At 37.6% G+C, this 13,016-nt stretch overlaps 1 protein-coding gene across 2 annotated transcripts; it reads right to left on the bottom strand.

The window, feature by feature from the left end:
* Positions 1-289: 289 nt before the first annotated feature.
* Positions 290-12,582, bottom strand: LOC142520815 (uncharacterized). 2 transcript variants are annotated; one of them, XR_012813996.1, is made up of 3 exons: positions 12,400-12,577; positions 10,847-12,226; positions 290-511 (listed from the first exon to the last, which is right to left on the bottom strand). XR_012813996.1 is itself a non-coding variant. In XM_075623962.1 (2 exons), the coding sequence occupies exons 1-2, from the start codon at positions 12,493-12,495 to the stop codon at positions 12,107-12,109; spliced, it is 216 nt and encodes a 71-aa protein (XP_075480077.1). In that variant the 5' UTR covers positions 12,496-12,582; the 3' UTR covers positions 12,061-12,106. The 2 variants fall into 2 exon arrangements, 1 of the variants encoding a protein (XP_075480077.1); XM_075623962.1 differs by lacking the exon at positions 290-511 and having other exon boundaries at positions 12,061-12,226; positions 12,400-12,582.
* Between the last annotated feature and the right edge of the window lie 434 nt (positions 12,583-13,016).

Here is a 13,016-nt window from a genome sequence, read left to right as displayed (position 1 = left end):
TCTCGACAGAGCCAGAGCTATATTGGAGTGTACTGCAGAACTTGTGGAGGGAGACATCCGACCGAGCAATGCCAGGGAGTGACTGGTAGTTGCAACATCTACAAACAACAGGGACACTGAAACGTCCTGCCCTTTTTATTGCTTTAAAAGTACTAGAAATTTTTTTTTTATAAACACTCAATTTTTCGGCCATGTACCTTTCTCACATGAAAATATTTTTATAAAATATTTTACCCTTTAAAATTAAACATTAACCAACTAGCATTTTAAAAACCAAGTGCAATAGTGATCAAATGAAATCGTCGCATATTTTACCAAACCTAAAAAGCAATAATTTGAAAGGTAAAGCCCATACTAAACCTCTCAAAATCTCTTAAAAGCATAAATAAATAATATTAAAAATCTTTAACTTAAATCATAAAGCATAAAGCGGAAAATGTAGCGCTGGTCCTCGGGTTGTGTGCGCCTTCAGTCCAGTCAAATCACCCATCAAGTCCTCCCTCAATACCACCTGCATCCATCACACCTAGTGAGTCTAAAGACTCAACACACCATAATCTTTATAACGAGTAATACGTAATACAGTCAACATATAACGGTGAAAAATATATGTACTTAAAATATCGTTTTCATGAAGATGCATAAACATAAACATTTTTGTAAATATTTTCATGATGCATAAAACTTTAAACATAAACATTTTCGTAAAATACTTTTTCATGACATGCAATCATAAACCTTAACCTTTTCCCTTTTTCCTCAACATGACATGACATAAAACATTTTTCATGATCATAAACATTTTTCCTTTTCCTTTTCCTTTTGTTGAATTCAGATCGTTAATTGTGACTTTCCTGATCATGCTCATGAGGGTCGATGGATCCATCTACATAAAACCACAGTACTGGGCGGCGGGGGACACCAGCAACACTCTCACCGGTCAACTGGGCCCTGGCCTATCATGATTCGAATAGAAATACGCTCGTCGGGGCTCCCTCTGGGGCCTTTTCCCATAAATGGGCTCCCTCTGGGGCCTTTTCCCCTCACGATATTCCCATTCTTCCGTTACCACAAAACCGTTACCACATATCCGTTACCACATATTCGCAATGATGGAAACACGATCGTCGGGCTCCCACTGGGACCATAACCCTCACGACGTCGCCAACATTAACGAATTAGTCACAATTATTTCACATCCTTCAACATTTTTCATTCACATCACTTTAGAAAAAAAATCATGAATATCATTACGTTTTTCATTTTTGAAACCAAGCATGCAACATGTATTTTAAATGTCTTCCCTCAATCATAAAAATCAAATAGACATTTAAAAATCATCATTCAATCATGAACAATTCATAAACATTTAAAAATAATCATATTTTCATAAAATAGCATTTAGGGCACTGCCATGACCTTAACTAATTTCTAGGTGTAAAAAGACCGTTTTACCCCTGGACTCAACATTTTACGTTTTCGACTTTTTCCTTGATTTCACGACTCTAACATGTCCCAAATAATTATTTAAGCTTACGTGAATTTTTTCCATAATTTTATTTGGCTTAAATGTTAGACTTTTTCAATTATCTTTTCTTAATTGTTTTAACAGTGTTTTAATCCCGAAAAATACCAAACTTTAATATAAAATTCTTAAATTCTAAATTTAGTCTTTTTATATTATTTTAGCCCTTATGGACCCCGACTCGACCCCCGTGAGCCGTTTTCCAATTTTTTCTTTACTTAAAACCCTATTTGACACCTAAATTTCACCCCCGAGCCAACTCTCGATTTTCACGAGTTACCCCCGAACTATGTCGAGCCAAAAGGTGCCAACATAATAAATTAACTTACTTGACCCTAACTTTATCAAGGAAACCCTTCTAATGCCAAAAACGAGCCCTCTACTTCCTGAACAAAAGCTGGCCGAGAAACCTTGTTGGACAAGGTCTCTTGCACGCACTGCCTAGACCCTAACCACGAACCCAGCCACCAACCCAACCTGATTTTCACCCCCTAAGGACCCTAAGGACTAGACCTGACCCAGCCCAGACCCCCTGAACCGCGCGCCCAAGCTTGTGCGAAGCACAGAACCCTGCACGCGATCCCCTTGATTCTCGGGTGGGAGTCCTAGCTTGCTAGGACTCCTTCCCTGCCTTAGTGCGCGAGTCCTAGCGTGGCTAGGACTCCCTTCCTAACTCTCTCATGACCCTGGCTAGCCCCTAGAACGAGCCAACCAAGCCCTCCGTCCCTGCACAACAAAACCGAACCCCAAACTTGACAGCAACAACCGGTTCCTGCACGAGTTCTGGTTTCGTCTCTCTTTCTTGGTTTTAGTCGATTCATGTGTGGTGTGTGGGACTCCAAAACCCGTGTAATACTTACCTATCCATGCCTAGACATCATGGCAGCCCCTTAGTATAAAAAAAACGTGAGTCATGGCATCAAACAAATTGCATATAATCACAAATCCAATGCATGTACAAGATGGTCTCCTTTTTTTTTTTCGAAAATTCTGAATATATACATGTATGACTTCAAGCTTTTCATGCACACATACTTTAAACAATAATATGATGTAATGGATGAGAAAAGGGAGATTAAGGTGTGCCTTTGCGTTTTATACGCGCGAATAATCGTTGACGACGAAGAACGGAGGGACGACTACGGTTTGCTCTTGATAGACCTTCGAAAACCCCTTCCTAATTGCAAGTGTGTGCTGCCGTGTGTGTGTGGGTGTGGGGAGGGAAGAGTTTTCAGAGTGAGGCGTGAGTTTTCTTTTGCAAAGTGTAGGGTTTTTGATACAATTAACACTTTAAATACTAATTCATTAACTAAGTAGGCTTTAGGCCTATTAAGCCACCAAATTCAAGCCCATTAGCTTTAATTAGGATTAATAAAATTTTAACCAAAGTTTTGATTAATTAAACATGTGAATTTATTAGCCGGGTTGCCAAAAAGTTTGTATTTTAGTTGAAGAACCAACACCGATAAAATTTACGTCCCGGCGTATAAAATCACCTCAAAAACCCTTTATTTTCATAAATACTAAAAAGCATCGACCATCTTTTAAATAATTAAAAATAATTATTTAAAAATATTTTACGTTTTCTTCAGTCCTCGATCCCCGTTCCTCGATCGTCACTTGAATATCCTTTAAAAATATATTTTAATTCTACCATGTAGAAAAATATATTTTAAACATGCAATCATGCACAACATAATTAATTAATGCAATTAAAACAATTAATTAAAATACAAGAGAATTTAATAATTGCATGCATGTGGTTTACGTGGACCTTAAAATTTTCGGGGCGTTACAGACACTTTGCTAGGGGTGTCCACAGAGAGGTTCCCAAAGATCCCAGGGAGCCGAATCATCTGGATCAGCGACGCAGACTGATAGACGATCCGCTGCTGTTCATTCGTTTCAGCCAGCCCCAGCTCAGTCACAGCAGAGGCCCGGAGGTAGCCAGACAGTGAGCCAGCCTCCTAGACAGCAGGCCAGAGTATTCACTTTGACAGAGGAGCAGGCTCAGGAGGCACCAGATGATGTTGTTGCAGGTAACTGTTTTATTTTTGGTTACCCTGCTTATGTATTGATTGATACTGGTGCTTCTCATACATTTATTTCTGAGAAATTTGCATTGAGTCATGCATTGCCTGTAGAGTCTTTATCTGCTGTAGTGTTTGTCTCTTCTCCGTTGGGGACAGGTTTGGTATCAGTAAATTCTGTGAAACATTGTATACTACAGTATGACGGGCATGAGATTGAGTTAGATTGCATCGTACTTGGATTGTCTGATTTTGACTGTATTATCGGTATTGATATGCTGACCAAGTACATAGCTACTGTTGATTGTTTCCACAAGATTGTGAGATTCAGACCAGATATGACTGACGAGTGGAAATTCTATGGTAAGGGTCCTCGATCTAGAATTCCTTTGATATCCGTATTGTCTATGACTCGATTGTTACATAAAGGAGCAGAAGGATTCCTTGTCTATTCAGTTGATTTACTGAAATCGAGTCCATCATTGGCGGATTTGCCAGTGGTATGTGAGTTTGCTGATGTCTTTCCAGATGAGATTCCAGGATTTCCTCCGATTCGAGAGATAGACTTCAGTATTGAGTTGATGCCAGGTACAGTTCCGATTTCGAGGGCTCCGTACAGAATGGCATCGATTGAATTGAAAGAGTTGAAAGAACTGTTGGAGGATCTATTGGCCAAGGGATATATCAGACCGAGTGTGTCGCCTTGGGGTGCTCCAGTACTGTTTGTGAGAAATAAAGACGGTTCGATGAGACTCTGTATCGACTACCGGCAACTGAACAAGGCTACGGTAAAGAAAAAATATCCTTTGCCTCGTATTGATGATTTATTTGATCAGTTGCAGGGTTCATCTGTATATTCCAAGATCGATCTGAGATCTAGATACCATCAGCTGAGAGTCAGGGATTCTGATATCTCGAAGACTGCATTCAGAACCAGGTATGGACATTATGAGTTTATTGTAATGCCGTTTGGGTTGACGAATGCACCGGCTGTATTTATGGGATTAATGAACCGTGTTTTTCAAAGGTATCTTGACGATTTTGTTATTATATTCATTGATGACATTTTGATATATTCGAAGAATATGATTGAGCATGCTGATCATCTGAGAACTGTGTTAAAAATTTTGAGGGCTGAGAAATTGTATGCCAAACTGTCGAAATGTGAGTTCTGGTTGAGACAGGTTGTATTTCTGGGGCATATTATATCCGGAGATGGTATATCAGTTGATCCCAGTAAAGTTGAGGCAGTGATTTCTTGGTCGAGACCGACATCAGTGCCAGAGATTCGCAGTTTTATGGGTTTGGCAGGATATTATCGTCGATTTATTAAAGATTTCTCGAGTATTGCCAAACCGATCACGCTCAGAAGAACGCACCATTTGTTTGTTCAGAAGACTGTGAGACCAGTTTTCTTGAATTGAAGAAAAGATTGACCAGTGCTCCGATCTTGATGATTCCATCAGGTACTGGTGACTTTGTGGTTTATTGTGATGCATCTCACCGAGGATTGGGTTGTATTCTGATGCAGCGAGGGCATGTTATTGCGTATGCCTCAAGACAGCTGAAACCACACGAGAATCGCTACCCAATTCATGATCTTGAATTGGCAGCCATCGTCTTTGCGTTGAAGATATGGCGACATTATCTGTACGGTGAAAAGTTTGAGATCTATTCTGATCACAAAAGCCTGAAGTATCTGTTTTCACAATCCGAGCTGAATATGAGACAACGAAGATGGCTCGATTTATTGAAAGATTTTGATTGTGAAATCAAGTATTATCCAGGGAAATCCAATGCAGCAGCAGATGCACTAAGTCGAAAGGTATGTTCTTTATCCTTATCGATGATTGATGTCTCGAATTTGATAAAAGATTGTTGTTTGTCCGGATTAGCTTTTGAAACAAATCGTCAGCCTCTGAGATTGTGTGCAATTCGAGCTGAACCAGAATTGATATTGAGAATCAAAGATGCACAGAAAGTTGATCAGAATGTACAGAATTCGATTGCTATGGTCAGAGCTGGACATCAATCGGAGTATCAGGTTTGTGATGGTGTTTTGTATGTGAATAACCGTATTGTTGTGCCAAATATTTCAGATTTGAGACAGCGAATACTAGCAGAAGCGCACAACAGTCGTTTTAGCATTCATCCTGGTGGCAGAAAAATGTATAATGATTTGAAGACACAATATTGGTGGAAACAGATGAAATCTGATGTTACTGACTTTGTAGCCAAGTGTCTGAATTGCCAACAGGTGAAAGCAGAAAAAAAGAAACCAGGAGGATTGTTACAGAGTTTGTCCATTCCTGAATGGAAATGGGATCACATTTCCATGGATTTTGTGACGCAGTTACCATGTTCCTCCAGAAGTTGCGATGCGATTTGGGTCGTGATTGATCGATTGACCAAATCTGCATGCTTTATTCCATACAAAATGACATACAGATATGACCAAATGGCCGATATTTATGTCAGAGAGGTGGTCAGATTGTACGGAGTGCCAAAGTCGATTGTTTCAAACCGTGATCCTCGGTTTACTTCGCACTTCTGGCAGAGTTTGCAGCAGGCTCTAGGTACGAAGTTACATCTGAGTACCGCATATCATCCACAGACCGATGGACAGTCAGAGCGGACTATCCAGATACTGGAGGATATACTGAGAGCCGTAGTGCTTGATTTTAGCACTAATTGTCAACATGCATTGCAACTTTGTGAGTTTTCGTATAACAACAGCTATCAGACGAGTATTGAGATGGCACCATTTGAAGCGTTGTACGGAAAGAAGTGTCGATCCCCTTTGTATTGGGATGATATCTCTGAGATTCCTAAGATTGGACCTGATATGATCAAAGATATGACAGAGAAAGTGAAAGTAATTCAGAAAAGAATGAAGGCAGCACAGGGCAGACAAGCCAAATATTCCAACATTCGACGTAGAACGTTGGTATTTGAGGCAGGAGACAGAGTATTTTTGAAGATTTCACCTTTCAGAGGAGTTGTCAGATTCGGCAAGAAGGGAAAGTTGTCTCCACGATACGTTGGTCCATATGAGATTCTCGAGAAGATAGGAGATCGTGCCTATCGACTCGCATTACCGCCTTCATTGTCAGGGATACATGATGTCTTTCATGTATCTATGCTACGAAAATATCTCCTTGATGATTCTCACATTATTCAGCCGGACGAGACAGAACTTGATGAAAGTCTAAGTTATGTTGAAAACCCGATCCAGATTATCGATCGTAAGGAAAAGCAACTTAGAACGAAGACTATTCCTCTTGTGAAAGTTCAATGGACTCGTCATGGCACTGAAGAAGCTACTTGAGAGACTGAATCAGATATGAGACAGGAATTCCCAACATTATTTAACTGATGTGAGTTTTCTATTCAGTTTCTGTTATATACCTTCTTATAGATATGATTGATTGCCTGTGATTTCGGGTACAAAATCATATCTAAGGGGGGGAGAAATGTAATGCCCGAGATTTAACTACTGTAATCAGACGTTGATTAATTGAAAGAATTTAGGTTATAGGAACTCAAATGAAGAAGCAGGGCATCGTTACAGTATAAGCCAAGATGTTGGACCGAACATCTGGCGCAGAGATGTTGAACCGAACATCTGGCGCCCGAGCAGTAGAAAAGAACCGCCCGAGCGCCAATGCACCATGAGTTTACTTCTTGGACAGAATGTTTGGCGCTCGAGCGGTAGAATATTACCGCCCGAGCGCCAGGAGATGATCAGTTGAGTGTCTTGACAGAAACTTCCGCACCCGAGCGGTAAAGATTAACCGCCCGAGCGCCGAGCAAGCGCCCGGGCGGCAATTTATAACAGCCCGAGCGCCAACCGGAATTGAGGAAAAGTTAACACGTTGCTTTAACAAGCAACTATGATATATATATACACATCTTCCTTTCATTATTCAGCAGAAAAGAGAAAGAAACGAGGGAAGATTCGCAGAAATTCTTACGCCTTTAGATTCCGTCCGTCTGATTTTGAATCCGACTTCAGTACTGAGTTCCTATCGACGCAGGCTTCAACTGGACGTAAGTTTTCTAATGTTCTGATATGATTTGAAAATATGATGTTGAAGGAATCAGATATGATTCATATATGGTGTTTCTGATATGTTAGACATCGTATAATCGAAACCGGATTGAAGAACGGATACCGTATAGAATTGCTATAATTTTCTGAGTTGATTTGATTGAAATTTGGTATTAGATTTTTATTGTATCGATTATGAGATGTTGGAATTGATATCTGTTGAGGGATATTGCTGGGTATATTGAGATTGTACAGTGATGCTGTTGAAACAGAATTTGATTCAATTCTGATTATATGCAGTATTGATTGAGTGGGGTATTGATATTGTATTCCTCGTTATTGTTATTTTCTGATTGAGTATTGACAGATTTGAGTTCGGAACTTCGACAGAGTCAGATTGACAGAAAGAAATATATAAATAAATGTTGATTCGGGATTGCACAACTCGAGTAGATTTGACTTGAGTTTCCCAAAATCACAAACTGAATGATTATTGCATTTGATATTTGCAATGCTTGATATTGATATGCTTACTCTATTGAATTGTAGCAAAGCATGAGTTAGAATTGGGCAGATCCGCCTAGTCTTTGGTAGAACCGCCATGGCAGAACCGCCAAGTCACTGGACTTTTGGATATATATTGATAGACTGAGGAGAAGACCGACTCCTATTGCAGATCTTCAATATAGACAGCCAAAGTCTGGGACTAAGAACGTACCACCATCTAGCTGGGGTAAAGTAGATGGGAGAACGTTGCGTTCTTATTCAGATCGGGATCCCTAGATTATGATGAGTCGAGTCAGAGTTTAGGAGTCACAGAGTGTGATTCAGAGTTTGTATTGATACATATTGTTAAGATTTGATACTTGTTATTGATATGTGTTTCATGCTTTTATATATGCTTTTATATGACTGCATGTTTACATTGTTTATACTGGGATATATGTATCTCACCGGAGTTATCCGGCTGTTGTCGTGTTTGTATGTGTGCATGACAATAGGTGGGACAGGATCAGGGTCGAGGAAATGAAGATAGATCGTGACTAGAGTGGAGACTACGAACTTGGATTAGAGATAGGGTTTAGACACTTGACATTTAGTTATTAAACCTTAGTTAAATGATTGTATATATATATATAGTACAAGATTTGTACTTTAATACTGATATGTATATTAGATTGAATCCCATTACATTCCGCATGTTAAAAAAAAATTAAAATTTAGACCCAGATAATTTAAATTGATCCAATTATCCCAATAACGATTAAGAAGATGATTAGCGTCCAGGTCCCCACAAAAGCCTTGGATGCCATATTTGATTACTTACACTTCGATTGATGCCGACCAGGTTAGTTTTGCTGTCTTTTACTAATTAAAAAAATTATGACATGTGGGAAGCCCTGAAGGTGACAATGAATGTTCAAACACTGAAATGGGAGGAATTCAAGATGATGTTTTATTATAAGTAATTCACTAGAGATGCCAAAGCCAGAAAAGTGAAAGAAGTCCTTGAGCTTGAAAAAGGTGGACTGTTAATGAATGAATATGTTATGAATTTTGATGAATGATGTCAATTTGTTCCCTACATAGCACAAAATGATAGTGAATGAGGGGAACACTTTATAAGAGGGCTAAGAGAAGAATTAAAGAGAGATGTCTGTATGTCCAAGGCCACGAGGTAAAAGGAGATAGTAGAAAAGGCATTTATGACCGAACAAGATGAAAATGAAATTGAACGAGAAATACAACAAATAAGACAACACCTCGTTCAAAAAGGGATAAGTTAAGGACATGAATCAAGATGTGGTTATAAGGGTAGTTGATGGATAGGTTCGGACACCTTTGAAGGTGCTTCAAACATAATATTCTCAATGAGCTGTAATAGTTCGTGTTCTAAGAATGTACACACCGACTAATTAGATCGAGTTTGGTTTTAAACCAAGCGAAAAATACCCGAAATAATCTTTCGTTAATAAAGCTAATCAGTTTAAAGCTTTTAACTTGTGTAAACTGATTAACTGATGTAAGGGGTATCCGTTCTTGCATATATCAGTTCAGTTATAGTTAGAATTGAACCGATAACAGCTTGAAGTGATCAAATCAGTTTTAAAGCGAAAGTTAAGCAGTTAAATACATAAGATATGCTTATGGATGTTCGAAAACTTTCCACTAGAAGACTTTGATTTGTACAACACCTTGTATAAACCCACTCATCTTAAAAATTACCCTACTACCTAACTGAACTCCTAGCCTAGACTGCCAACACTTGTTTAACGTCTATGTGTTAAAGACTACTGACACAAGTTTTACGTCTTGTACAAGACTCACTCGGCAAGTCAATAAGCTCAAATCTCTGTAAATGTGAGTGATGGTGTGTATGTGTGATGACTGAACTATGAATACAACACAAAGGTGTTCCCATACACTGAAAATTTTGCTTCAATACTAAGCAGTTGGCATGTCCTATTTCTCTTTTGAACTTCACACCCTTCTTATTATCATCTTCACTGATCTTCATCATCTATTTATAGGCGTGAAGCTTGATCGTACAGTGAGACTCAATTATTGTATCAATTGCATTTTGAATCCCTTCCTCGATATTTGTCTTGTACGTTCCGACAGCCATTCTGGAACGTTTTGGCTTTAATCATTGCTGCAACGTCTATTATTGTCCTTTGACTGGACAAAAAGCTTTTCCTCACTGCGAATAGCTGGATTCCATTGAGTAAGCTTGTCATGTTCTGTAAACTGATTGATTCCTAACTGATATTCTGAACTGGTCAGTTGAACTGATCTTGAACTTGTTCGGTGAAATCAGTTGGTTCGTTAGCAGGACTGATTTCGCCGCTTCAGTTGAACTGGTCAGCTGAACTCTTCATCAGTTGAGCTCTTGATCAGCTGGCCGGGCTTCTGAAGGTTTTCTGATGAACTGCATATCAGCTGGACAATCAGTTGAACTGGTCTTTTGATATTTCAGTTGAACTGGTTCAGTTTGGGCCATCAGTTGATGCTTTCAGTTTGCGTATCGATAGCTTCAATTTCGGCTCGAACATGGAATGTTCCAACAGTAGTATAGTGGGACACCATCAGGCAAAAAACCTACGAAAACAATTGGGGCAGAAAAACCGCTATGTGTCAATTGTGGCAAAATTCATTGAGGAGAATGTAAGAAATGATCAAACAGGTGCAAAGAAACATGACATTTAGCCAAGGACTGTCCAAGAGCAACAGAAAAAGTACATAGTCGCATCTTTGCCATGACCAAGGAAGAGATTGACCCCCAACTCTTCGATCATCACATGTAACATTCTTATTTCAGGCAAGACAGCTACTACATTGAATGACACAGGAGCTGCTCATTCCATGATGTCTGAAAATTTCGTTCGGGCACTGCCATTTCATTTGAGTATCATCCACGCCATTATAGTATCATGTTACCATTATAAGAAAAAATTTATCCAACATGAGTAGTCTATTATTTCCAATGAACATATTTTGTTGAGGGTGCACTAATTGTCTGTTTCGAGAGAGCGATAAAATCTCAGTGTTTGGACTACCATACGATTTAAAAAATTTAAGTCACACCATTACTATGCGTTATATTTTTTGGTGAAACGACAGACACTCGGTCCTACATATTTATATATATTTAAAATTTTTATGTCAAAATTTTGTTATATAAATTTTTTAATGCTTTAAAATAATTTATTTTAAAATTATATTATTGGATTATTTACGGATTATAAAGCTACGATTAAATTACTATTTTAGGTATAAAAAATTTATCATCACAAGAATTATATTATGATTGTACTTCAAATTTTTAACTTCATAAAACATAAGTGTGATAAAAAGTATGTATGATCTGTATATGCTACAAAATGAAAATATATGCGCCAAAGAATATAAATATATAATTAATATGAGAAAATGTAAATTAAGCATAACCTATACTATATACATTAACTAAATAAGGTTTGACAAAAATTTGTATGAGACGGTCTCACGGGTCGTATTTTGTGATACATATCTTTTATTTGGGTCATCCATGAAAAGGTATTACTTTTTATGCTAAAAGTATTATTTTTTATGCTAAAAGTATTACTTTTTATTGTGAATATCGGTAGAGTTGACTCGTCTCACAGATAAAAATTCGTGGGACCGCCTCATAAGAGACCTACTCATAAGGTAAACACGTTTTAATTAAACTTCACATCCAAATTCTAATAATAAAAAATATATTATAAAAATAAAATATTTGGTATAAATATAACTGAAAAGAACTTCAAAAGTCAATAAACATTACATTTCCTTAAGTAGGACTGAATTTGTTCACTCGAGCACGTAGAACATTAAATTTGAAACTGAGATAAATTATACTTATCAAAATCACAAATTAGAATATCAAAAGCACGATAAGTTAAAATTTACCTCAAATTTCAAATGACCAACAATTATTTTTTTGCGAGAAACACACATTTTCAAGAAATTATTTAAAACTCAAGATTTAGCTTGCTTCTCAGCCTTCCTTCTTGCCCTCCTCTCTCTGGAGCTCAAAGATGATTTGAATCCCCCATTTTCATCACCAGCTTCTCTCCCTTCTAAATCTTTCAATGATTTCTTTTTTTTTTAAAACAAAAAAAAAAAAAAAGAAAACAAATAAATCTTTAAATAAATTTTAAAGGGTATGTTAATATGTATGTTATTAGAAACCCTTTATCAAATTAAACCGAAACACTAAATAATCAAATCCATCGATCAAAACACAATCGAAACGAAGAAATAATACTTACCTCCCTCATCTCGGCAAAACTAACGACATAGAAAGTAAGCGCAGCAGCGGCCACAATGCCCACCACAGGAAGCCCTATCTGCTGTAAGCTATCCATTGATTTTGATAAGTTTGTAGTTTGGAGTTATTGTGGTCACTAGGAGATAATGCTCAAGCTTGTTGGTACAATTCTTTATTATTATTATTATTATTATTTTCACAAGCATTTTTAAAATAATTTTTTCATGACGATGGAACTTGTAATTGCTATCATTTGTTACGCATGTGATAAATATCCGGACTAATGTATTAGTCAAATAACTCCCACGGGGTAACCCAAGAAATTGTTTGTTGATAAATTGAACTAATGACTATTGGCCATACGTTAACATACTCCACCAACTCGAACACTCATCGGACCAATTTCTTTTTTTATTTGCTAAAATGTAAGGTTAAAGAATTTCAGTGTTGATTATGGTCGAGCTAATTAATTTTTATTTTTTTTTTGTGTCTAAAATGATTTGATTTTTCTAATAATTCGTCAGGGAAAAAAACAAAGATAAACAAAGTAAGAATTTTGAATGTTTTTAGTCTATGATGTTATCTCGATATTTAAAACCATGAGGATTTCCGCCTAAA

This window comes from Primulina tabacum, chromosome 12 (genome assembly GCF_025594145.1).
Source record: "Primulina tabacum isolate GXHZ01 chromosome 12, ASM2559414v2, whole genome shotgun sequence".
NCBI classification, from domain to species: Eukaryota; Viridiplantae; Streptophyta; class Magnoliopsida; order Lamiales; family Gesneriaceae; genus Primulina; species Primulina tabacum.
This window is presented reverse-complemented; position numbering and strand designations above follow the sequence as displayed.